This window comes from Rattus norvegicus, chromosome X (genome assembly GCF_036323735.1).
Source record: "Rattus norvegicus strain BN/NHsdMcwi chromosome X, GRCr8, whole genome shotgun sequence".
Taxonomy (NCBI): domain Eukaryota; kingdom Metazoa; phylum Chordata; class Mammalia; order Rodentia; family Muridae; genus Rattus; species Rattus norvegicus.
The window spans coordinates 35,678,467-35,705,053 of NC_086039.1; the positions used below are offsets into that span (position 1 = coordinate 35,678,467).

A 26,587-nucleotide genomic window follows, 5' to 3' on the forward strand; every position below is an offset into this window, starting at 1 on the left:
TGGGCAGGAACATTTCTGAGCATACTCAGTTTAAGGAGCGAGTTCAAGGAGAAGACACACATTTTTGGCTGCCCTTAGCTTAAGGTCATTTAGCCAGTGTTCAAAAAACTACAAAAGACAGGCAACTCTTTTGGGCTGATCAGTTTGCATTATAAAGATAACAGGAATGTCTCTGGGTATGGTCAACTTTCATGCTAAAATCTTATGAAACTTTAAAAGAAGAAAAATGGACAGGGCGTAGGAGCTTGTCTAGACATTGACTTCCACTTAGCTGCTAGCATGCTTGGGCTGAATCTTCTTTACTTTTTCTTCCCTGGTACTGGAGAGCAGACTTGTGCTTGGCACATGCTGGGCAAATGCTGTGTTACTGTGTCATATCCCTACTGTGGATCTTCTGCATTTTATTTCTCCAGAGTCCAAAAGGGAAGGATAACTCTGGCCATAATTGAGGTTCTTTTTTCTTTCATGTATCTCTTTCTTCCCCTTTCCTTCTTTGCTTCCCTATCTTTGGACTTCTTCCTTCTTTTCTCATCCTTCCATTGGTCCTTATTTTAGTTGACTATAATACCAAAGTGCGTTTGTTATCATCGATAGTATTTCTTGACTTGTCTTTGGTTTTTGTTGTTTTGTGATGTTACGGTTCTTGTGATGGGTCTTCTCTGGAGTGGTCTGCCTGTGGAGTGCCAGGATTTTGCTACATCTGACTGCTTCATGATTGTAATAAAAACAAAACTGTTTGTAATGGTATCTATCTATCTATCTATCTATCTATCTATCTATCTATCTATCTATCTATCTATCTATCTCTATCTAAACTCTATATCTATCTATGCCTGAGTGGCATGAAACTCACTTAGTAGTCCAGGCTGGTCTCAAACTCACAGATATTCTTCTGCCTCTGCATCCTAAGTTCTGGGTATATGCCACCAGGTCCAGGTCTAAAGGGTACTATTATTAGAGTTTAGGCACAAAGAGTTTTTCCCTCTTTGAGTTGGTGTTTTGCAGTTAGGCACGCATATGCCATGGTTACATTTGTACACCTCTTCTCAAGAACAATGGCACTTAAGATTTTTCTTTTGGAGCCCAGCATGGTGGCACATGCCTTTTATCCCAGCACTTGGGAAGCATAAACAGGCATATCTCCATGAGTTTGAGGCCAGCCTGGTTTACATAGTGAGTTCCAGGACAGCCAGAACTATGTAGAGAGACCCTGTCTTAACAAATAAAACCAGATTTTCCTTTTGGAAAAAATGTAAATATATAAGACTTACACTGCCATTTTCAATGTTGTTGTGAGGCAGATTTTTTTCTTCTAGTGTATTATTTTGTGGACTTTGTTTTTCTTTTTGCAGGCTAGCTTGGAATTCACTGTGTAGCTAGAGTAGATTCAAAATTTCAGTGCTTCTCCTGCCCCAGACTCCTAGTGTTAAGGTTACAAACCTGAGCCACCACACTTAGCATAGACTTTCTTTCCACATAGGAGGTTTGGCTAGAGCAATAGCCATCAAGGAAGAAGCCCATTTGAACACACACACACACACACACACACACACACACACACACACACACGGTTTTTAAAGTTCTGAGATCTAGTGTTGACTTTTTTGGTAGGAACTTGGACAAATTTTGGACAAAATTTTAAAAAGCTGCTTGTTTTCCTGCCAAAAGAAGTGTTTTTAGAACAAAGGGCCTTGTCTAAAAAATAAAAATAACCAGGGACTAAGCCACTACCTAAAGACTATATATACATGGACTGTCCCTGGACTCTGACCTCATAGGTAGCAATGAATATCCTAGTAAGATCACCAGTGGAAGGGGAAGCCCTTGGTCCTGCTAAGACTGAACCCCCAGTGAACGTGATTGTTGGGGGGAGGGCGGCAATGGGGGGAGGATGGGGAGGGGAACACCCATAAAGAAGGGGAGGGGGTGGGGTTAGGGGGATGTTGGCCCAGAAACTTGGAAAGGGAATAACACTCGAAATGTAAATAAGAAATACTCAAGTTAATAAAAAAATAAAAATAAAAAAATCCTTCTAGAAATCAAGGACACTGTTACAGAGGCCAATATTTTCAGTTCTTAAGAAGCATAAATTTTCCAGATAGTGTCTCCCACCGTTTCTCAGATTTCAATAGAGCACTGGCACAGAATGCACCTCACCTCTGAAAAACAAACAAAACCCAAAAACGCATTTTTCCACTTCTTTCCTTTAGGACTTATAGGTACCTTCTGATACTTCTCAGTAAGGCTCAAATCCAGATCACAGCCATACCTGAGAAAGTGACCTAACTCCATCATCTCTGGGGTGGTGCTGGGACCCCGTTCATAAGAATTCCGCTTTTTTAGCTTTTCAGGACATAGGCCTTACAGTTTTAGAAGAAGGAAAATCCAACTTTTCTTGCCTGATTCCTTTTCTAATTGGACTCCTCATCCGCTTGGGACTTCTAATGAGACATCTCAGTTTTCCCCATCCCTTGAAAAGCGCTGTTTTTCTTGTGTGTGTACAGATGTTCCCCTGCCAGTCAGGATGGAGATCTCAAGATGCCCCTCGTGAACAGCGTGGGCTTGGAGGGCGTTGGCAGCTGCTCTCCCCGCCCGGCCTCGACTGCAGAGCAGGTGAAAGGCTTGGGAGGGCGGCGGGCGGAGTTGTGTTCCTTACCTGGCAAAAGGGCGGAGCGGGGCGGGCTTTAAGGGAGGGGCCCAGGTGGGATTCTGGGCTGTGATTGGTCAGTGCCGCGCCTGTCTCCATGTGCCGCGCAGCGGAGGCACAACATTCAAGCCCGGGGGGGCGGGGCCGGCGTGCGCTTGGAGGAAGCGGCAGCGCTGCAGCTGCGGGGCGTGGGGGCGGCGGCTTCGGAGGCCGAGGCGGTGGTGGTGGCCCTGGCGGAGGCACGAGCACCTTGGCCAGGGAAGGCGCTCAGCCCGGACTCTACAGAAGGCCCTATGGAGGTGGCGGCGGGCGGAGGCGGCGGTGCGGGGCCGCCGTTGCTGCTGAGCGATAGCGAGCAGCAGTGCTACTCTGAGCTCTTCGCGCGCTGTGCAGGCGCTGCAAGCGGGGGCCCCGGACCTGGCCCCCTCGAGGCTACCAGGGTCGCCCCTGGCATTCTCACTGCGGCCGCTGGTCCGGTAGCCGATCTGTTTCGAGCGTCGCAGCTGCCACCGGAGACATTGCACCAGGTATGCCTCTGCGCTCTTTTATCCCTCACGGGTCTGTGTGGACGTGTCTATGGGAAGAATGGAGCAACAACGACTATTCCCGGGGATCTGGAGGGCGGCGGCCAGGACGGCAAAAAGAGGGGGGGCTCTGCAGCCGAGGATGGCGGCGACGCCCTTGTCCCCAGGGACACCAGCCTCCTCTGCAGCTCCTCTCCTTCTAGCCCGGTGCTTGGGTGTGCTCTTCGTCCCTTGAGAAAGTCTTGACACCCCTATCATTTCTGGGGGTTCTACAGTCTCCCAGACCCAAAGTTTGCCCTGTTCTGGAAGTGATGTTTGTTTTGGCTGCTGTCTGCTTTAACCTCTGTTCCTTGCTCCTGCCCCTCCCTTTGTTGACTACACTCTCGGGGTGCCTTACTGGGATTTGAACTTGAAGGGTGTGTACATGTGTGCCTGTAGGCTCTGGGCCTACAGCTACATGTTGTCCTCCCTTTTTAATACTTGTGATATGTACATATCTGCTACATATATTTGTTCACTAACGTATTTCTGATTATTAGTATAGAAGTGGAAAACCTTAGTGCCCAGTTGTAGAACAGGGACTCAGGGCTACAAGACAAGAACATTGGTCAAGTCCAAAGTAAGTTCCCTATTTGGGTCCAGGGGTGGATTTAGAAGTCTATAGCTGTAGTTTCCCATCTTATTGTCACTTGACTTTGGCATGGAGTTACGAAACAAAGGGTGTCATAGCTTCTTTCTGTCTGCCCCATACCTGGAAAGGAGGAAGGAATGATTCACAGCAGGTGCTGTTTTTGTTTTGTGCTTTCCTTGAAGCTTGGACAAAGGTTGCTTGGTAAACCTTTGTCTGTCATTTGATGTTACCAGCAGCAAATGGGGATAATATTGTTAATATCAAGCCCTAAATATGAACCTCTACTTAAAAAGCAATAGTGTGAAAGTTATTAACGAAAACTGAATTTTTACAGTGGTGAGCAAAGGCTTTAAAATGTAGTTCCTAAGGAGTACTGAGGGTTTTATGGTTCACTTGCCATATCTTTCTTTGCCTTTGTGAGGCTCACTCTTTTCTTTCTTTCTTTCTTTCTTTCTTTCTTTCTTTCTCTCTCTCTCTCTCTCTCTCTCTCTCTCTCTCTTTCTTTCTTTCTCTCTCTCTGGCACTCAAGACTGTTCTATACTGCTGGTGCATGACATTGATGCTCGTTTGTTTGTGAGCATAATTTTAGCCACTTGGTTCACCTTTTCGAATTGAGAATTTCTGAACATGATTAGTATTCATAGAATTTAGCATGGTTGTTTGTTCCTGTGGGATTCTGTGATAAGGAGATAGTTCTGCCACAGTTGCTAAGCAGTTGAGTTGCACAGGGTGATGATAAGGAGTTGGTGTTCTGAAACAAACTAGCTATTACCAGGACCTCAGGATACTGCCGAGCATAATAAATTCACTAAAGTGTTCGAGGCAATGCACCAAATAATTGCACTGTACATCTGGCCAGGATTAATTTGTGGTCGGTAATACATCAAGTGTGATAAGAGAAAGGGGCATATGAAAATTGGTTGAGGTTTCTGCAGGAATTGGCGAGGGGGCTTTCCTGTGTGATAACCAATGCTTTCTTGAAGAACATATAATTTAAAAAGAACCTAAGGTACAGAGACTTAGAGGGGAAAACTGTGTGCAAAATACCACTTCAGATGCTACCAAAAGGGGCTATTCCTAGATTGCTTATTGTGAGTCTGAGATTTATGTTCCCTTACTCAGCCCAGAGAAATAAAACACAGTCCCTTTCATGTAACCAATTAGAATGACTTTTGGTACAGGTAACAATTAACATTTAAAGTCACCCAGCGGGAACTGGGAAGGGTAATGAAAGATGGGATCTATTGGACATCTAACTTTTATCCACCACTTTGGTGGTGTGTGTATGCTCTGTCTGACTTAATTTGTTTTAGCTCATTAGTGTATTGGCTATTTTAAAACAAATGTAGAAAATTTCCCCCTTTCCCTTCTAAACCGAAACCTGAAAGTTCAGATTTAAGTGGCCCAACAGGTATAACTGCTCAAATCCCGGAGACAGTAACCAGACCTGATAGTTTCTATGGTTAACAGCCAGATTTTCCTCGTAATAAGCATACGATTGAGATGACTGTACTGGAGGGCTGGGGATTTAGCTCTGTTGCTAGAGTGCTTGCCTAACATGCATGAAAGACTAGATTCAGTCCCCATCACTGCCGCAAATCGGACATGGTGGCACGTACCTATAATCTCAGCACTCTGGAGGTAGAGGCAGAGGGGCCACAAGTTCAAGGTTATCCTCAGCAACATAGCTAATTTGAGGCCAGTCTGGGTAAATGAGACTTTGTCTTAAAATGATTATTATTATCTATTAACTCACAGAGATCCAATGATAGACCATTCTTAGACATCAAGATTGGTTATAAAATATTGTTTAATCTATATTATCAGGAGAAGCCATTAAATGGGAAAATTCAGTAATATCTGATTGTCAGATAATGGATTAAAGCAAAGAATCACATCCTGGCCATGAGAAGTAGGCTTATTTTACTTTATATTTATTTATTATTTATACATTTAAGAGTTTTTCCTGCATGTGCTTGGTATCCACCAAGGTCAAAAAAGGGCATGGGATTCCCTGGGATCTGCAGTTACAAACAGTTGTGAACTGCCATGTGGATGGTGGGGATTGAACTCTGGGTCTCTAAAGAGCCGCAAGTGTCTTAACCACTGAGCCAGCTCTTTAGCTCAGTAGAGATGTCTTTAAAATCTCTGTACGATCTCATCTTTGAGAAGTCATTAACATTTTCAATTTACAGTCCCTCCTGGATCAAGCTGGTCTTAAACTCTTTATGTCGCAAAAGTTGACCTTGAACTCCTGTGACTACCTCCCAAGTGCTGGGGTTACAGGTGCGTGCCACCACAAGCCACTTATTGAAAATTAAAAAATAGCTTTGAAGAAACTGCTTAATCATTAAGGAGACAACTGGTAAAAGAAAATCAACAAAATCCTTATCAGGAAAACTTTTTCCTGTTATGAGATTATTAGCTGGAACTATTTATTTAATTTTTAAATTATTTTTCCTTTGGAAATAATGTAATTTCTCCCTTTTTTAAAAACATTATTTCCTCCTTCCTTTTTCTATTGTCAAACCCTTGCATATACTATTTAATTTATGGTCTCTTTTTAAATTCATTGTTTTACACACATATACACATATATGTATATACACTTACCTTCTTAAATATAACCTCTCAGTCTGTATAATGTTACTTGTATGCATATGTTTTCAGGGGTGACCATTTGGTATTGGGTAGCCAGTTGGTGTGCTCTTCCCTGGGGAAAGCTATTTCTCCCACTCAGAATCTCTCAATGCTGTTGTATAGGGTTTAGGCACCCCCCACACCCCCATCCATGGTAGCATGTTTATTGTTGTTGTCTTTGTTCAGTCTGTGCTTAGACAATCATGTTGAGCCGATCTTGGTGTAGCTTCTGACAGTCCTAGGAGACACACTCTCACAGCTAACTCCCTGAGCCTCTGGCTCTTAGAATCTTCCTACTCCCTCTTCTGTAAGGATCTCTAAGTGTTAGGCATGGGGGTGTTTTGTAGATGTATCCCCTGGGATTGGGTTTCACAGCTCTGCATTTTGATCGGTCGTGGTTTTCTGTAATGGTCTCTTTCTATTGCGAAGAGAGGTCTGTTTGATGATGGGATGAGAACTACACTTATCCCTTGGTATAAGGACAAATATTTAGAATGTAGTTAGGCATTCTGCTAGCCAAGTAAAGTTGTGGTTGTAGGCTTTCATCTAAGCTCCATAACTGCACTAACACTGAGTATTTAGCTGCCTAGGTTTCCAGGGCCAGGCATGCCCTTCCTTCTTGTTGAATGGGCCTTAAGTTCAATTAGAGACTTGTTTTGGTTACCTCCAAGGTATGGCTATCACTACTTGCACCTTTGGGGTTATCGTGTCGTGTTGGTTATTGTTGTGGTTCATAGTTAGCCAGAACTTTTCTTTTAAAATGTAAATGAGAGACTTCACAGCTGTTTCAGCAGGTAGGCTTAGTTCCAGCACCCATACTGGGGGCTTATGACTTCCTGTAACTCCAGGTCCATTGGATCTCATGTCCCCTTTTGGCTTCTGTGGGTATTATTTTAATGTGCATACCCCCCACATATACACATAATTTACCATGTATACACATAATTTACCACATATACACATAATTTAAATTAAAATAAGACCTTTAAAATGTAAAATGTAAAGTATAAATGAAACTTTTGATTCTTTAGATCCTGTCATTTTATAACATGTATTTTTTTTGAGACACGTTTTCACTAGTAGTAGCTAGCCCTGACTAGCCTTTAGTTTGCATCAACTTACATTGTCTCAGCCTCTGGAGCTCTGGGGTTACAACTGTGTGTCACTATAACATATACCTGAGGGGATGAGAGGGGAATTCACTAACCCATAATGTTATATACTGTTTAGGAATACTGTTTGAAATGGTGCTTTTTTTTCTGAGACAAGGTCTTATGCAGCCCGGGTTGGTCTCAAACTCACCATGTAAGTGGAGATAACTTTGAATTCCCAATCCTCCCTCTACTTCCCAGGTTCTGGGGTTACAGGCATGTACTACCATGCCAAGTTTATCTAAAAGAGAGTAGATTCGAGTACATACAGTAAGTACCAGATCCAAGGCATTGTCTGGTTAAAAGGATGTTTGGAGTATGGTGTGGTAGGAGGCATGCATAAAATCATAGCTCCAGGGAAGCTGAGGCAGGAGGATAGCAAGTTTTAAGCCAACTTGGTTTGCATAGTGAGACAGTACCTCAGTAAGTATGATTTTTAAAAATTACTAATTTTCTACTTTTGTTAAATATATACATAGGTATTTGATTTTATATGTGTTTGTGTATATATGTGTCACTAAAACAAATATTTTTACATGTCATTTCAGTTTAAAATGAGACATTGTATTCTACATAACAACATTCTGCAACTTGTTTTTCCTCTGGTTATTTTTTTTTGGAATTTGTCCTTGTTGACATATGTTCCGTCAGTTCATTTGTTTCCTTTTGAAAACTTTATTACCCACACTGACAGTGAGTCATCATGATATTGTGGAAATCTTTATGCCAAGGGAAAGTAGGTGACCTTCTTGATTTATGCACAATGTCACATGACTGGGATTGTTCCAAACACACGAACATCAAAAATACCCTATTCTATTCATGTACAATGTGCACTGTCATTCTTGAGTGTTCCAGTGGTCTTTTCATCTAACTAGGCTCATATGGGCTTTCTTTTTTCTGTTATAGAATATTCTATTAACTTCAGCAATCAAATCTACATTGATAAGACCTTATATATTTAAAACAGTATATTACCCCTACATGAATGTTTAAAAAAAAAACCTAAATTTAACATTTCTAAATCAGTGTGGCTGTTAATTTCTGTACAGTGCCAACTCAACATGACAAACTGGGGTAGTTTTTCCCAAAGTTGATAACACAGTTAAAGTTTCCAAAAATTCAAAATTCAAATACACACACACACACACACACACACACACACACACACACACACACTACTGAGTCCATTTAATGTGACTCTCATGTACATGTGTTTAGGGTTGGCCACTTGGGATTGGGTAATTTATCAGAAGGCTCTTCCTGGAGAAAACTGATTTTTCTCTGTCTCTGTCTCTGTCTCTGTCTCTGTCTGTCTCTCTGTCTCTCTGTCTCTCTGTCTCTCTCTCTCTCTGTCTCTCTCTCTCTCTCTCTCTCACACACACACACAAGCACACACACACTGGCTCTTACTCACTGACTCTTGTTCTGTCTGGATTTTGCTCTCACAACAGCCATTATTTGCCTGTCTGTAGCTCTTCATCTAGAGGTGGGGTCTTGTGGAATTTTTGCCATCCACATTGGAATGTCAATTGATGTCATTATGCAGGTCTTGTTTATGCAGCCAAAATCTTGAGATTTCATGTGTGCAGTTTCCCTCTCATATAGAAGAGACAGTCTGTCAGCAGGTGTCTTGATCCTCTGGCTCTATTTGTCTGTCTGTTCTTCCTTAATTTTCTTTGAGCCTTAGGAGTAGGAGTTGTGTTATAGTTATATCAAATGGAACTGGCATCTTGTGGTCATTTACTCTCTGCATTTTGACCAGTTGTGGATTTCTGTAGTCTATATTCTGTCTTCTGCAATAAGAAGCCACTTTTCAGAGGTGTGAGAGCTACACATGTCTGCAGGCATAAGGGTAAGTGTTTAGAGATTGTATTGTTTAAGGAAAAATGGCAGTAGTAGGTTGTTGGCTAGGGTCTGTGCCCTTTCCAGCCATGGACAGTTGTTATACAATAGCAGACCAGTACTAGACAAGAAATCCTTTGTATTGAGCATTCCTTAAGTCCATTTAGACAGCTGTTGGTTACTCCCAAGATAAAGTTCTGTTATCGCACCACTGATGAAATCTTGCTGGTCAGGTTACTGTTGTTGTAGTTCAGAGGCTTTACAGCTGGCTCTGACTATTGATTTTTTCCCTCCCTTGGCAGCTTACCTAGCACCTTCTGATACTATGAAAGCCAGTCCTGGTTTGGGAAGGGGAGGCTTTCTGGTCAGCCCCAGCCCATGTATTCAGTAATGGGGAACAGCCATAGATTATATTGTTTAGGGATCTCTTGGATTCCCCTGGCCAACAGCTAGAGGAGAAGTTTTTCATGCTCGATACTGGAGTTTTTAGAGATAGTCTGTGGCTCTTGAAGGGAACATTATCACTCCATGTAGTGCAACTCCATCTCAATGCTCTCGCTCTCTCTCTCTCTCTCTCTCTCTCTCTCTCTCTCTCTCTCTCTCTGTCATTATCTGTTTCTTTCTCTGTGTGCTTATGTGTATCTGTACACATACACTTCTATATAAGATTTATATTTTAAGTAAGCTTATAAAATGTTTCCTTATGGCTTTTAAAAACTATCCTTAGTGTTATTTATCTCTCCTGCCCCCTTTCCCTCTGTATTACTCTCCCTCCTCCCTCCCTAAAGACTCCCTCCCCCATTTCTCTCTTTCCCTTTTCACAGCAACTGTGCCCTACCATCCCCCTATGTGGAGCTTCTTCCCGCATCCCCTTTCTGTTTTCTTGGCTCAGATCAAAGGTTTGCAGTTAAGATCACGTATAAGAGAGAATACGCAGTATTTGTCTTTCTGGGTTTGAGTTACCTCCGTTATTATATAGTATTTTCCAACTATATTCATTTACCTGATATTTTTATTTTTTTACTGCTAAATAGAATTCCATTGTGTATGCCACCTTTTTAAAAACACAGAATCTTGCTGGTTGTGGTGATGCATGCTGGTAGGCAAATGCTTAAAAGGATTAGAGGCAGGAGGATTATGAGTTTCAGGCCAGCCTAGGCTACATCTTTTCCTCTTTGTTCTTTGCTTCTTTTTTGCTGCAAAACCTTTTGCCAAATAGGTGCCAGCCAATATACACCACTCCAAATAACAATGAGCCTCAGAAAATGTCAAACAAATAGATACAATAATGTAGTAGTCCTCTTAATTTATATTTCTAACTTTGGTCTCCTTCTTCCTATTATTGTAAGCCAAGTCTCAGACATGATAGCTTTTATCTTCAGGAAATGAACCTGGGAGTGGGCAGGAAGAGATTGGAGCTTGCAGTAGTTTAAGATTTGTGGGAGAGGTGCATTAGAGCCTGTGGTTAAATGCTAAGACTGACAGTGCTTTTCTACATCAAGCTGTTGGCTGTGGGGTAATGGTGCTTGAGAACTGATTTGTAATAGTTGGGGACATATAAGCAGAGAGCACTTAAGTCAGAATACCACAGAGCTAATTACACATCCATGTTTATTGCTGGACTGTTCACAGTAGCTGTGACCTGGGACTAGCCCAGGTGGTCCCCCTACAGATGAATGGAAAAAGAAAATGGGGTGTACATGCACAATGGAATTTTATTTTATGTAGCTATAATGAGAAGTGAAATTGTGACATTTGCAGGAAAATGAACGGAACTGGAACTCGGCATGGTGAGAAAAATATGCCAGACTGAGAAAGAAAAAAAATACATGTTTTTTTCATCTTTATTAAATTTAGTATTTCTTATTTACATTTCAATTGTTATTCCCTTTACTGGTTTCCAGGCCAACATCCCCCTATCCCCCCTCCCCTTCTATGTGGGCGTTCCCCTCCCCATCCTCCCCCCATTACCGCCCTCCCCCCAACAATCACATTCACTGGGGGTTCAATCTTGGAAGGACTAAGGGCTTCCCCTTCCACTGGTGCTCTTACTAGGCTATTCATTGCTACCTATGAGGTTAGAGTCCAGGGTCAGTCCATGTATAGTCTTTAGGTAGTGGTTCAGTCCCTGGAAGCTCTGGTTGCTTGGCATTGTTGTTCATATGGGGTCTCGAGCCCCTTCAAGCTCTTTTAGTCCTTTCTCTGATTCCTTCAGTGGGGGTCCTGTTCTCAGTTCCGTGGTTTGCTGCTGGCATTCGCCTATGTATTTGCCGTATTCTGGCTGTGTCTCTCAGGAGAGATCTACATCCGGCTCCTGTCAGCCTGCACTTCTTTGCTTCATCCATCTTATCTAGTTTGGTGGCTGTATATGTATGGGCCACACGTGGGACAGGCTCTGAATGGGTGTTCCTTCAGCCACTGTTCTAAACTTTGCCTCCCTATTCCCTCCCAAGGGTATTCTTGTTCCCCTTTTAAAGAAGGAGTGAAACATTTGCATTTTGGTCATCTTTCTTGAGTTTCATGTGTTCTGTGCATCTAGGGTAATTCAAGCATTTGGGCTAATATCCACTTATCAATGAGTGCATACTATGCGGGTTTTTCTGTGATTGGGTTACCTCACTCAGGATGATATTTTCCAGTTCCATCCATTTGCCTATGAATTTCATAGTCACTGTTTTTGATAGCTGAGTAATATTCCATTGTGTAGATGTACCACATTTTCTGTATCCATTCCTCTGTTGAAGGGCATCTGGGTTCTTTCCAGCTTCTGGCTATTATAAATAAGGCTGCTATGAACATAGTGGAGCATGTGTCTTTGTTATATGTTGGGGCATCTTTTGGGAATGTGCCCAGGAGTGGTATAGCTGGGTCCTCAGGTAGTGCAATGTCCAATTTTCTGAGGAACCTCCAGACTGATTTCCATAATGGTTGCAATCCCACCAACAATGGAGGAGGAGTGTTCCTCTTTCTCCACGTCCTGGCCAGCATCTGTTGTCGCCAGAGTTTTTAATCTTAACCATTCTGACCGGTGTGAGGTGGAATCTCAAGGTTGTTTTGATTTGCATTTCCCTTATGACTAAAGATGTTGAACATTTCTTTTTTTTTTTTCAGAGCTGAGGACCGAACCCAGGGCCTTGCGCTTGCTAGGCAAGCGCTCTACCACTGAGCTAAATCTCCAACCCCTTGAACATTTCTTTAGGTGCTTCTCAGCCACTCGGCATTCCTCAGCTATGAATTCTTTGTTTAGCTCTGAACCCCATTTTTTAATAGGGTTATTTGTCTCCCTGCAGTCTACCTTCGTGAGTTCTTTGTATATTTTGGATATAAGGCCTCTATCTGTTGTAGGATTGGTAAAGATCTTTTCCCAATCTGTTGGTTGCCGTTTTATCCTAACAACAGTGTCCTTTGTCTTGCAGAAGCTTTGCAGTTTTATGAGATCCCATTTGTCGATTCTTGATCTTAGAGCATAAGCCATTGGTGTTTTGTTCAGGAAATTTTCTCCAGTGCCCATGTGTTCGAGATTCTTCCCCACTTTTTCTTCTATTAGTTTGAGTGTGTCTGGTTTGATGTGGAGGTCCTTGATCCACTTGGACTTAAGCTTTGTACAGGGTGATAAGCATGGATCGATCTGCATTCTTCTACATGTTGACCTCCAGTTGAACCAGCACCATTTGCTGAAAATGCTATCTTTTTTCCATTGGATGGTTTTAGCTCCTTTGTCAAAAATCAAGTGACCATAGGTGTGTGGGTTCATTTCTGGGTCTTCAATTCTATTCCATTGGTCTATCTGTCTGTCTCTGTACCAATACCATGCAGTTTTTATCACTATTGCTCTGTAATACTGCTTGAGTTCAGGGATAGTCATTCCCTCAGAAGTCCTTTTATTGTTGAGGATAGTTTTAACTATCCTAAAAATACATGTTTTTAACTGTAGAATCTAGAATCTAGATTGTGTGTGTGTGTGGGGGGGGAGGGGCAGGAGGGGGACAGAGACAGAGACAGAGAGACACACAGAGAGAGGGGCGGTTGAGATGTGAAACTAGAAAAGAGATCACGTGAGGGAAGAAAGGATATTAAGGGACTGGGAAGGGGTAAAGTAGGGTAATGCAATAAATTTTGCATGAAAAAAGAAGAAGTATAATCTTTGGGGGAATAAGGAACCAATAAGAGATGGGAAGTAGCAGTGGAGAGGACATTGGGGAAAGGGGATGAAAAGAAAGTATTTTGGTATGTATCCATGAAAAGGCAACAGTGAAGCCCAGTCCCTTATGGTAACTTAAACAAATTAATAAAAAGACAAAAAGAGAGAATACTTGGAAAAAGTAATAGGGGGGTTGAAAAGTAACCAACTGAAGTCCAGAAATAAAAGACAGTTTTGAAAATTGTCCTAGTTTTACACTCCTAATTTGGGACTGGCCTGCTTTAAGGGCATAGGAAATTGGTTTTGAGGTAATCTTGGGTTATTTTGCTAATTATTTGAAATTTCCATAAGGTGCCCCTACCCCACAAATCCTAATTTTCTACACTCAAGTACCTTATATTTTCTCTTTATTGGATTCTGTTCTTGTACAACCCTTGGACTGAGGCTTCCTGCAGCTGGACCCTCAAGACTTTGGACAGTCCCTGGCACACCGGAATGGTTGGCTCTCTCTCTGTTGGTAACTACAGAATACATCTGTTGTGCTTGATTGAGGTGCCCCAAGTTTAACACCTTAAGATAGCGTCCATTTACTCTCCTCTAGTTTCTATGAGATGGGAGTTACTTAGGGGGTTTCTTAAAGCTTCAGTCAGTCAAGATGTTGTCAGCTGGGCTACATTGCTTCTGAAGCTTAGGAACTTCATCCAACCTTCAGTGGCTGTTAGTAGAATGCAGTTGCTTGTGCTGTGAAAGTTTGTTTATTTCAGTCCTTGCTAGTTAAGCCCCTACCACTGAGCCTCATCCTGAGCCTGCTTATGACTTTCGGACTAAGACTCTGAGTTACTCAAGAGCACTGACATGGCCCTCTCTTTCTGCAATTCACAGCACAGCTGATTGCTTCTTCAAGGCTAGCAGGGGACTGTCCCTCTCCAGCCAGCTAGGATAAATGATGTCCTGTCACCTTTGATGTATTCTGTTGGCTAGAAGCAGGCCACAGATCCTGCCAGTTCTTGGCGAAAATTGGTAATGATAGGAAATGAGAATTGTTTGCAGGGGAGAATAACTTAAGGTCTTTGTATTATACCTGCTTTTTATGTTTGGTCTAAAATAGAACACTACTCTTGTGATTAGCTTTTTATTAAAAAAACAGAATTTGGAGCCAGGGTTTCCAAGTGTAGCCTAGGCTGGCCTTTGTAGTGTAGGCTGTATTCAAATTTATAGTCTTTTCTCCTTAGCTTCCCAAAGGTTAGTATTTCAGGCATATTCCAAGATACTCAGCCTGGCTAGCTTTTTGTGACTACCTCAAGACAGATGCATAAGCTGCATACACTGTTTAGTAACTAATTTAGAATTTATCTTTTCTTTTTCTTTTTTTTTTTTTTTTTTTGGTTCTTTTTTTCGGAGCTGGGGACCGAACCCAGGGCCTTGCGCTTCCTAGGTAAGCGCTCTACCACTGAGCTAAATCCCCAGCCCCTAGAATTTATCTTTTCTTAAAAAACAAAACAAAACAGAAAACTCTGCCAGGTTTAGTGGGACATGCCTTTAACTCAAGCAGGGATGAGGCAGAAGCAGGTGGTCTCTGAGTTGGTGGCTAAGCAGGTATATGCAGTGAGCTCCGGGACAACCAGGATGACACAGAGAAACCCTGTCTCACAAAAAGAAAGGAAGGAAGGTGGGCTGCTTGATTTCCTTACTCTCTCTGACAAGAGCTAGTGCAACTCAGGCTGTCTGCTGGTTTTCATGTATACATTTTTTTTAAATCCCAAGTAGATATTTTTCACTTTACTCTTTGCTTTTCCTTTTAATTCAAAGGAGGTAGAAAAAAATATGTTGGAACAGAGAGGGTTACTCAGTGGTTGAGTAGTTTCTTAAAGTGTGAGAGGCAGGTCTGACCTCTGTAAACAATTACAATGCAAAAGCCTGGGTCCAATTCAGGATTTTGTCAATTTGGATGTTAAAAATAATACATATTTTGAGACACGATCTGGCTGTATGTATTCCTGGCCAGCCTAGTACTGTCTCTATAACTTAGGCTGGACTCAAAGTTGAGGTAATTCTCCTGCCTCAAAGTCTCAAGTGCTGAGATCATAGGTTTGTACTACTTTACCCGGTAAACTCCCACGTCTTTATTTTATCAGCCTCCCAGCTGAAATTGAGCATGTCACTACATATATGGCCACCATATCACAGTGACGTCAGCATTTTTACAGGAATAGGATGTTTAGCTGTGTTTCATGGCTCGCATATTTTACCAGCACTTAGGAGGCTGAGGCAGGGAATTGCCATGAGTCTGAGAATGCTTGGGTGACACAATTAGACCTTGTCTTATGAAAACAAAAAGAATTTTTAAAAGATTATACACTTATTAGAGATATGTCCGGGATAGATTACTGTAAATTAGACATTGACTGTTATTATTCATTGTGGTAAAAACATTTCTACCATATATTTGATTTTTGTTGTCTTGATGGCTTATGTTTCAGTATAGTTTTATAATCTTATGTGTTTTATGCATTTCAAGTGTTATTTTTAGAAGGCATGCACATACCACACAATAGAAGTATCTGGGGCAGACGTTACACAAAAATACTCCCTTTAAATAAACTTTTTTTGTTGCAAAAATAGTTAAGAGAGCTTGCTCTGAAGAGTTGCATGGTATTAGGAGTAGAAATATCTGTTCTTCCTAGCTTCTTGTTGCTCCAGTTGGGAGTGAGCTTCTGTAAGGCTGCTGTGGTCCTCCTGCTTCCAGGTTCTCCTCCAGGAAGCCCAGAGTAAAATGGATGCTTCCTTAATACCTGACCGTCACTGCAGCCCCATCTCTGAATTGTGCTCTTTACCTTTTGTCTAGCCCTCTCAGAGGCCTCCACTGTACAGGGTGAAGGACAGAAGAGTTAGGACAGATCGTGCAGAGCCACTCTGGGGCAAGTGGCAGCTGCTTGCTGGGCCTATTTTCTTTACACTCTATGTGAGAGCCCTTAGTTCTAATAGACTGGAAGGCAAATGCCATTTTGACAGGTTTGAGAAATTCAGCTATCCTTTATATTAGTGATTCTGACCTTTCCTCATGCTATGACCTTTTAATATAGTTCCTCATGTTGTGGTGACCCACAACTGTAAAATTCTTTTTGTTGCTACTTCATAACTGTGATTTTGGTACTTTTATGAATCATAATGTAAATATATGATATACAGGATATCTGCTATGTGACCCCTAAAAGGGGTCATAACTCACAGGCTGAGAACTGTTGTTCTACATCTGTAGGTAATTCCGGATCAGGAATGGTTCTTAATATTAAGATAGTAGGAGAAGTTTGTTTTGACTTAATCCATTTGTGACATTTTAGAAAGAAATAGTTTGGTTCCGTTTCCTTGGGGTTTCACCTGTGTGGATTTCTGAGTAACTGAAATGCCAGCTATTAAAATTTGTTTATTAACTGAGGCCTGGCAGTGCAGATATAGTCTTGTTACTTGGTGTATTGAGGCAGGAGGATGGTAAATTCAAAGCCCCCATTTGTTACATAGAGAGTTTAGGTTAGCCTAAACAACTTAGGGAAACTGTCTCAAACGTTAAAGATAATATTTTAAAAGATTGGGGATATAGCTCAATGATAGAGTGTCTAACATGTGTGAGGTCCTGGATTCAGTCCCCTGCATTGCAAAAAATTTATTTAAAGACACTCTTTTTGAAATAATGTTTGTCCCAGATACTTTCAAAAGGATATGTTTAACACAATAATGTCTTTGTCTCTTCCTCAGTTCAGAGTCAGCTTTGTGAAAAACAGATGTCAATAGACCAACAGCTTTTTGCTCTCAGAGGCATTTGGTATGCTGTATCTTTTGAGTTTATCATTGGAATTATATCATCTTCATCTTTAAAATGATGTGTGTGTGTGTGTGTGTGTGTGTGTGTTTAGGTGTGTGTGTGTGTGTGTGTGTGTGTGTGTGTGTGTGCGCACGTGTGTGTGTGTGAAAGGACAACTCTCAGGAATTGGTTTTCTCTTTCCATCATGTGGGGCTTGGAGATTGAACTCAGAATGTTAGGTTTTGCTATAAGTTCCTTTGCCCACTAGGCTAGCCCAGACTCTAGGTTGTTTTGTTTGTTTGTTTTGTTTTTGTTTTTTGTTTTGCTTTTCAGGCAGATTTTCATGTAGTTCACATTGACACTGAATTGGCCTCGGGTGGAGGATGATCTTTTAGTTTTTCCCCTCCACCTTCCAAATATGTGCACCACCATCCTCAACTTGGAAATGTTTTATCATCTCTCCTCTGCAGACATTCTCATACTTTCATTGTTTTACTATTGAGAGATATTAATAAGAATTATCCATGTACATTTTAGTGTGTGGATGGATGTCTTATCCTCTTAAATTATTCTTTGTTCCAAGGTCAAAGTTTAAAAACCTCAACACTATAGACACTTTTGGTCCGAGAAGTTGTGAGGAGTTGAGCAGCTGTCCTGTGCATGCAGAATGTCTGACATCTGTGGTTTCTTCCCACTTGATGTGCTATTCCTGGTACTGTCTTGGAAGAGGAGTTACTGCTTTTATATTCATTCAGAAGATGTTGGATGGCTTGCTTAAAGGTGTGATTACATGTGTGTTATCTCAGTGAAGGGCATGGCTTATTTCTCTTTCCCTCTCTTCTTTGCTTTATTTTTTAAAAATAGAGACAGCATCTCATTCTCTAGCTCCAACTGGCTAGAAACCCCCTGTATACACTAGGCTGGCCTCGAACTCACAGCAGTCCCCCTGTTTCAGCCTCCTAGAGTGTTGGGATTATAGGTAGGAACCACCATGTATTTCTGGACAAAAAAACAAAAGCAAAAGCAAAAGCAAAACAGAACAAAACAGAGAACATGTATTTTGTTTGGCTGTTTGCCCGAGACCTGATGGTACTAGATAGCTCCAGCTGGACTTTTCCTTGTCACCTTGCAGTCAAAGCTGGCCTTGAACTTGCTGTCTCAGCTTCCTGAGTAGCTGGAATTACAGGCAAGTACCGTGATGTTCAGCTCTAATCCTTTTTAAACTCTTCTAAAAATAGAAGTAAGAGGAGTGCTCTCAACCTCACTTTCTTAGGACAACATTGCTCTGATTCCAACGCCAGGCACAGGCACCATAAGAAAAGAAAAACTAACGGCCAATATCCCTGATGAACATATACACAGAAATCTTCAATTAAGACCCTGTCTAGCCGAATCCAATGACATGTTCAAAGGATCATAAACCATAGACAAGTGGGGTTTATCTTGAAATTCCGGCTTGCTTTAAGTACATAATACAATGTGATTCACTATACCAACAGAGTGAAGGGTTAAAGGGTAAACGGTCATTGTAATAGATGATTCAGAAGCACTTGACAAAGTTCCACATCCTTTCCTGATAAAAATTCTTGACAAAAGTACTGAAATAAACATTTTAACATAAGGACATTTATGGAAAAAGCTCCACAGCTAATACCAAAATCAGTGAAACAACTGAAGCTTCCTTTTTTAAGCTCCTATACAAGGTGCGGGTATCCATTCCCATCACTTTTATTCAAAAACAATATGAAAATTACTAGCAAGAATACTCAAGCCAGGGGTGATAGTTGAGTCCCAGTGCTTGGAATGTGGAAGCTGGAGGATGGCATTTCAAAGTATGCTTCCATTAAGTTACAGGCTAGCCTATTAAAACCTCATATATAACCCTTTCTATACTCCATAATGGGTATATAAAACCCCATTTAAAAAAACAAGTGGACTGGGGAGATGTCCCAGTAATTAAGAGCACTAGTTGTTCTTCCAGAGGATCCAGCTTCAATTCCTAGCACCTACATGGTGTCTCACAACCACCTGTAACTCCCAGGGGATCCAACACTCTCTTCTGGTCTCCTTGAATATTGCACACATGTGGTGCATAGACATACACATAAAATTAAAATAAAAAAGGACAATAGGGTAAGAAAGACATATAAATGACATCTAAATCTGAGAGGAAGAGGTAAAATTGTTCCAGTTTGCAGCTGGCATGATTCTGTAGGAGAAAACACTAAAGTTTGATAGAGCTAATTAATGAATCTGATAAAGTTGGTGCATACCAAATTAGCACACAAAGTCAGCTGCACTTCTGGCAAGTGTGCTCGAGGTCAAGCCCAGAGCCTTACGAATGCTCGGTAAGTGCTATCTCCTCCACTGTGCTGTATCTCCAATTCTGCTTTGAGACAGGGACTCTGTGTAGACCTCCCTGGCTTGGAACTCCCTGTGTATACAAGACTGGCCCCAATTCACAGAGATCTGCGTGTCTCTGCTTCCAGGTGCTAGGAATAAAGGTATGGGTATGTGCCACTGTGCCTGACTTATGTACAGTTCTGCATATGGTAGTCTTAAAGAAAAACATCAGTTAGGAACGAGATTAACCAAGGAAGTGAAAGACCTATATGCTGAAAACAATAAACATAGATTAAAAAGTAAGAAGAAATATAAGTAGAAAGGTATTCTGTGCTTGTAAGTTAGAAGAATTACTATGTTAAAATTAGCAGGGCTTGTAAGCCCAGGACTTAAGAGGTGGAGGCAGAAGGATCAGAAGTTCAAGGGCACCCTTAGTTATATAATTTCTTACGTAATAGCCTGAGTCACATGATAGCCCTTTCCCAACAGAAAACCCAAATAAAATGTTCACATTATCTAACATGATTTATACATTTAATGTAATCCTATAAAATTTCAAAGATGTGCTTACAAAAGTAGAAAAAACTTTAAAATTTGTGTTCTGTTTATGAAGACCCAGAATAGCCAACAGAGTCTTCAAAAAGGAAAGCAAAATTGGACGCATCACCCTTCTTTATTTCAGATTATTATCAAAGGCACCAGGCAATCAAAATGCCATAAAAACAGACTTTTACACCATTTGAGCAAATTAGCAATCCCAGAAATGAATTCAAGAGTGTCTAGTTAATTGGAGTTTGACAAGGCCACCAAGGAGATAAAATGAACAGGAATATTTATCACTAAATTATGAGAAAAACTGAATATTTACATGTGTTATAAAGAGGAAAGCCAGACTCTCATTTTATAACTTATATAAAAATCTACTTAAAATGTTTTTGCCTCATATTCAAAGGGCAACTAAATTGGATAAAAGGCCCAAAAGTAAAAATCTGGGACTTTAATCTTATAGAAGAAAACATAGGAGAAAGGATGTTTGCTATTGGCTTTGACTGTTTTTGAGACTGGATTCTTACTGCATGACCCAGTCTGCCTCAAACTCTAGAAGCTTCTGTTCCTGCCTCTCGAGTACTAAAATTATAGATGTGTATCACCACATCTGGCCTTATTCCTTTTTATAAACATTATTTTTCTGTTTGTAGTACTAGGGAATGAAACAAGGGCTTCTCATATACTAGACAAGGTTCCAACCACTGAGCTATATACTCCTAGGCTAACAGTGATCCTTTTGAATATCATGCATAAGCACATACAACAGAAGCAAAAACAACAAGTGGTTGGGGCTGGAGAGATGGTTCTGTGGTTAAGAGCACTTGCTGCTCCGCTAGACAACCTGGGTTTAGTTTCCGGCACCCATATGGCAGCTCAGAATCACTTAGAGCTCTGGTTCTAGGGGATATGATGACATCTTCTGGTGTGCCAGACATGAATGTGGTGCATATCTATATATCTATATATCATCTATATATCTACATATCATCTATATATCTATATATCTATATGTCATCTATATATCTATATATCTCTATCTATCTATCTATCTATCTATCTATCTATCTATCTATCTATCTATTTATCTATCTATATCTACCTGCTGGTTAAACATTTCATAGATATGAAATAAAAAATAAACTTTTCAAAAACAATAAGTTAAGCCTGATGGTGGTACACACCTTTAATCTCAGCACCCGGGAGGCAGAGGTAGGTGGATCTCTGAGTTTGAGGCCAGCCTGAGTGAGTTTCAGGATAGCTAGGGCTAATCAAGAGAAACTCTGTCTTGAACAAAGCACACAAAACAAAAACCAGTATGATTTTCTTATCAGCCTAAAGGACTTATGTCCCACCAAACAATAGACAGCCTATGAAGCTAGGTGTATGGTGGTACAGCCTTTAATCCTGCTACTTGGGAGGCAGAGGCAGGTGGATCTCTGTGAGTTTGAGTTTGAAGCCGGCCTGGTTTACATAGTGCATTCCAGAACAGTCAAAGCTACAGAATAGAGGACCCTATCTAAAAAACAACCCTCCAAAACCCACAAACAGCAGCAGCAACAACAACAAAAAGAAAGAAAGAAAGGAAGGAAGGAAGGAAGGAAGGAAGGAAGGAAGAAAGAAAGAGAGAAAAGAAAAGATAAAGACAGCGTATGGATTGGAAGAATGTATTTATGAACTATGGGGCAGTGGTCTGTAAGCGGAATCCTGGTTCTCAGTTGAGCTAAAGGTTTGAAGCTTTGAAGCCCAGGAGTCCCTTGGAAACCCTGAAGGGAGAGTAGGAGTTTCCTGTCACATTGCCACAGCCTAGTGTCCTGTAGAAGGCCCCTTTGCATTCCCAGCCACCCCACCACCAAACCAAGGATCATATCTGCTGGGACAAGTCAGACCTTCCCCCAACCCCCATCCTGGCCCTGGGCTAGACCCAGCCCAAGGGCTCCCACTCTATTCTCAGCTCTCCTGAGACTTCCAGCTGTGCATGGATGTCCAAGAGCCTGAAAACCCTATGGCCCTGGACTCTTCGCAGGACCCTGAAGCCAGCTCCAGCTTTCTACCCCGGAGTGGTGCCTCTGGCTTCCCTACAGCCCAACACTCACTCTGGCAGCATCATGGGATAAGTGTAGTCAAACACCCCAAGCAGCCCTGCCCTGTGGATCCATAATGCTACAATGAACCATATCTATGATAAGTTCATATAAGGTGCTGGAGAGATGGCTCAGTGGTTAAGAGCACTGACTGCTCTTCCAGAGGTCCTGAGTTGAATTCCCATCAACTTCATGGTGGTTCACAACCATCTGTAATGGGATCAGATGCCCTCTTCTGGTGTGTCTGAAGACAGCAACAGTGTACACATATACATGAAATAAGTAGATAGATAAGTTCATATAAAAATACAACTTACTATCAGAAAAACAAGCCAAAGGTCTTGAGTAAACATCCTTTCCCCCTGAGACAACATACAAATAGCCAATAGCCAATAGCCAATATAGATGTGAAAAAGCATTCAGATTCAGTAACCATTAGCAAAATCAAAATCAAAACCACTGTGAGAAATCATATCACAACTGTTCTGAAGGATAATCATCAAAAAGACAAGTGATAACACATTGGCAAGGATGTGGAGAAAAGGTAACTGTGGTAGACTGTTGCTGGGAGAGTAGATTAGTATAGGCATTGTGGCAAAGAATATGGAGGTTGCTAAAGAAAACAAAAGAAAGACAATAAGTAAATGGGGCTGGGAATGTAGCTCAGACAGATAGCACTTCCTAAGCAAGCACAGGGTCCTGAATTTGATGTTCAACACACACACACGCACACACACACACACACACACACATGCATGCATGCACGCATACACGGGCACATGTGGACTGCCATACAATTCATCAATTCCTGTTCTCTGTGTTAAAAATATCTGTTCTCAAATGTTCTGTGCAGTTTTTTCACAATGGCTAAAATGACTTAAGTGTCTGCCAGATGAGTAAAGGGAGAAATTGTGGCATACATGTGCATATATATACAACACACTATTATTTAGTCTTTCAAAAAGATATGTTACTTGTGACAGTATTGGTGAGTAAGAAAGACATTATGCTAAGTGAAATGAAATGATCTAGACATAGAAAGAAGCTACTATATGATCTCATTTATGTATGGAATCTGAAAAGATTGAGTACATAGAAACAGAATAGAATTGTGGCTAGCAGGGCCAGGAAGGTAGGAAGTAGGGAAGAATGTAGGTCAGAGGGCACAAACATGCATTTATGTAGGATAAACAAGCCTATAAACCTAATGTACAACAGAGTTTTGGTTAATAATGTGTTGTATATTGAAAATTTACTAAGAGGATAGATTTTTTTTTTTTTTTTTTTTTTTTTTTTTTTTTTTGGTTCTTTTTTTTCGGAGCTGGGGACCGAACCCAGGGCCTTGTGCTTCCTAGGTAAGCGCTCTACCACTGAGCTAAATCCTCAGCCCCGTAAGAGGATAGATTTTAACCATTCCCACCATATGCACTTGTGTGTGTGTGTGTGTGTGTGTGTGTGTGTGTGTGCGCGCGCGCGTGCGCATGCCAACACACATATGCCAACATACACAATGGTATGTAAAGTGATGAAAATGTTACTTGACTCTACTTATAATTTCTCTAATATGCATGCTAAAACATCTCTTATACCTTTAATTTATACAATAATACATTTGTAAGTGTATACATATATACTGAGGATTTCTTTGTATCTTCCTTAAGCTCACCAAGGCTCCAGTCTGACATCCAGGGAAAATGCAAAGAAATAGCTTTGTTCCCTTTTGCGTTTTTCACAGATTAACATATCTTCTGGAAAACTTGTTGCCATGGCAACACGTTTTCTCTATCTCTGTAGTGTACTGCATAAAAATAGCCCTTTGTGTTGGAGAATGATGCGAGTGACAGCTTGCTTGGCAAATGTATAGTAGCGTGCTTTGTCAGGAGCCGCTTCCCAACTTCCATTGTTTAAAGTTGTGAGATAAAAAAATGACTATTGATTTTTTTTCACCTCAAAATGTAACTTTATCTTGCAAATGTAGGTATCGGCACACTGGCACTCTGTTGAATTATGAATTACAAGCCTTCCTTTGCAGGTCAGGTCAATATGATCATCAAAGCTACCCTATGGTGATGAGTAACAGCTTTCCCCTTCTTTAGTTGATGATCAGGGTGCGGAACATGAGGTTGGTGTAGAGATGCAGTAGGGGCGATTTTCTCACCCAAGAACCCAGCTTCTTAGGTTGTAGGTCACATCCTGATATGGGGTTGCGTAACTGAATGCGCAGTAACCAGAAATGAATTGAGAATCAACTGTCTTTTGGCAGCACTCCCCCACCTTGTGTTACATGCCTCTAGTGTACCCCGGTTCTGAACACCAGTGTGCATGTTGTACTCTCCAGCCCACCACACGGCACCAGTGACGGCTGCCTGAGGCACCTTGTCTCAGATTTGAGACTCTCGTATGTTATGAACTGTAGTGTCCCCCAGTTCACCTTAAGTATAAAGTGCTTTGTGCTTATAGAACTAGTAGTTCAATTTTAGAAAATAATATTTTCCTACTACCAATACTGGGCATGTAAATATCAAGTTAATCTAGCTTTGGGCTACTTTGTGTTAGAAAGTTCACAAATGAATGAGTGTTTGATTATAGAAATTGAATTGTGATCTTGAATTTCATAAAACAAAAGTCATTCAATGAATTTTGGGTTACGATTTCAACAATTTCTGAAATTCCTTTAGCATACCTTTCCCATTTTACACTACATATTTATCTGAAGCCGCATTCTCAGAACTGACAGTGATCATTTGTGTGAAGTCTTTTTTTTTTCTTTTTTCGGAGCTGGGGACCGAACCCAGGGCCTTGCGCTCGCTCGCTAGGCAAGTGCTCTCCCACTGAGCTAAATCCCCAACCCCTTGTGTGAAGTCTTAAGGATGCCCTATGTCTTGCAGTAGCAAACATTACTCCAGAATTTAATTTTTATGTAAAAAACAAGCAAGCACACCCATTGCATTAGTTTGCAAATTTGCTTTAGTCTTGAACAAATGACATTATAAGTACACTAAATAATTATTTTAAATAAAATTTACTTATTTATTATCAGTGAATATTTGAATTGTAATATTATTTAATATACCTATATACTTAGGCAAAAAGGTTATGAATGGCAAAAGTTTAAGAAGCCCTACTTTAAGAACTGAAGGTTCTCTGCTTAAAGCACCGTGTACTTCTAAATCAAGAAGTAGGAGACAGTCAGGTTGAGCAGGCGAGCTCTGAGATGTTATCAAGCAACAGCTTCTATGGCTTCTTGATGGAGCAGCTCCTTTGGGAAGGGCAGCTCTCCTTGATGGTTTTAGTATCGGCTTCACACACGTAGCCAAGGATGGAATCTGATCCCATTTCTCCTTTTTTTTTTTTTAATATTCCTTAGGCAAATTCTTAGAGAAGCACCACACACTAATTTTGCTATTTTCTTACCTTTCTTTCAGAAATTTGTCTTATATGTAAATAATAGCTTCATGGTGTTGAAATAAAATGTACTATATAGCTTTGAGAATTTTAGAGACCATCTGGAGAAAATGCCAAAGATTTTAGTTTTGCAACTAAAAGCAACAGCTCTACTTCTCATGTGCACTGAATAAGTACTGAGATAGAATTACTGCTTTTGCCTTTTCTGTTAGAGTCAGTGTACAGAAGGCCTTCTTGTTAAGAATGTAGAAATTGGGTGGGAGGTGGGGCTGGAGAGATGGCTACAGCCTATCTCAAATATTCTTGGCTTCAGTTTTCTTTCTGTGCCCATATTAGTTTTTAGTCATAAATGTCCACAATCCTTCCCAATGAAGCTGAGATTAATACATTTTATCATAAATCTCACAAGTTAATGGGTTTCTTTTGCTGGAGAAGTAATTGTAATTTCTCCAGCTCTTTTTGTTTCTGACCATATTGCTTTCTACTTTTGGGCTTTCAGCCAATGTATAAACATTGACAGTTTAATAATCTGAATTAAGACACCTGGACTGAGATGATTTTATACACACATGATTACAATGACATACTCTCCACCCACTTAGTTTGAACTTAGTTTGCTTGACATAATGAAGTTTGGAACATCATGCAATTAAATTTTTTTCTATTTTTTCACTTAAAACATAACAGTGCTACTGAACTGTAGCCCACATCCCATAAAACGTGTACATTTAAAGTATGCAAATCAATGGTTTTACTATAGTCACAGAGTTGTACACCGATAACAATTACTTAATTCTAGACTATTTTCATCACTTCCAAGAGAATCCCCAT

The 26,587-nt window shown here is 40.9% G+C and overlaps 1 protein-coding gene across 15 annotated transcripts in view; it reads left to right on the forward strand.

The window, feature by feature from the left end:
* Positions 1-2,793: 2,793 nt before the first annotated feature.
* Positions 2,794-26,587, forward strand: part of Reps2 (RALBP1 associated Eps domain containing 2) — a 272,844-nt gene continuing 249,050 nt past the window's right edge. For 8 of the 15 annotated variants that reach the window (XM_039100472.2, XM_039100478.2, XM_039100471.2 and 5 more), the window contains exon 1: positions 2,808-3,174. In XM_039100472.2, coding sequence (XP_038956400.1) covers positions 2,941-3,174 — 234 coding nt within the window. In that variant the 5' untranslated portion in view covers positions 2,808-2,940. Of the gene's footprint in view, positions 3,175-26,587 lie in introns of all 15 variants that reach the window. The other 7 variants (XM_039100469.2, XM_039100474.2, XM_039100476.2 and 4 more) reach the window with 2 other exon arrangements.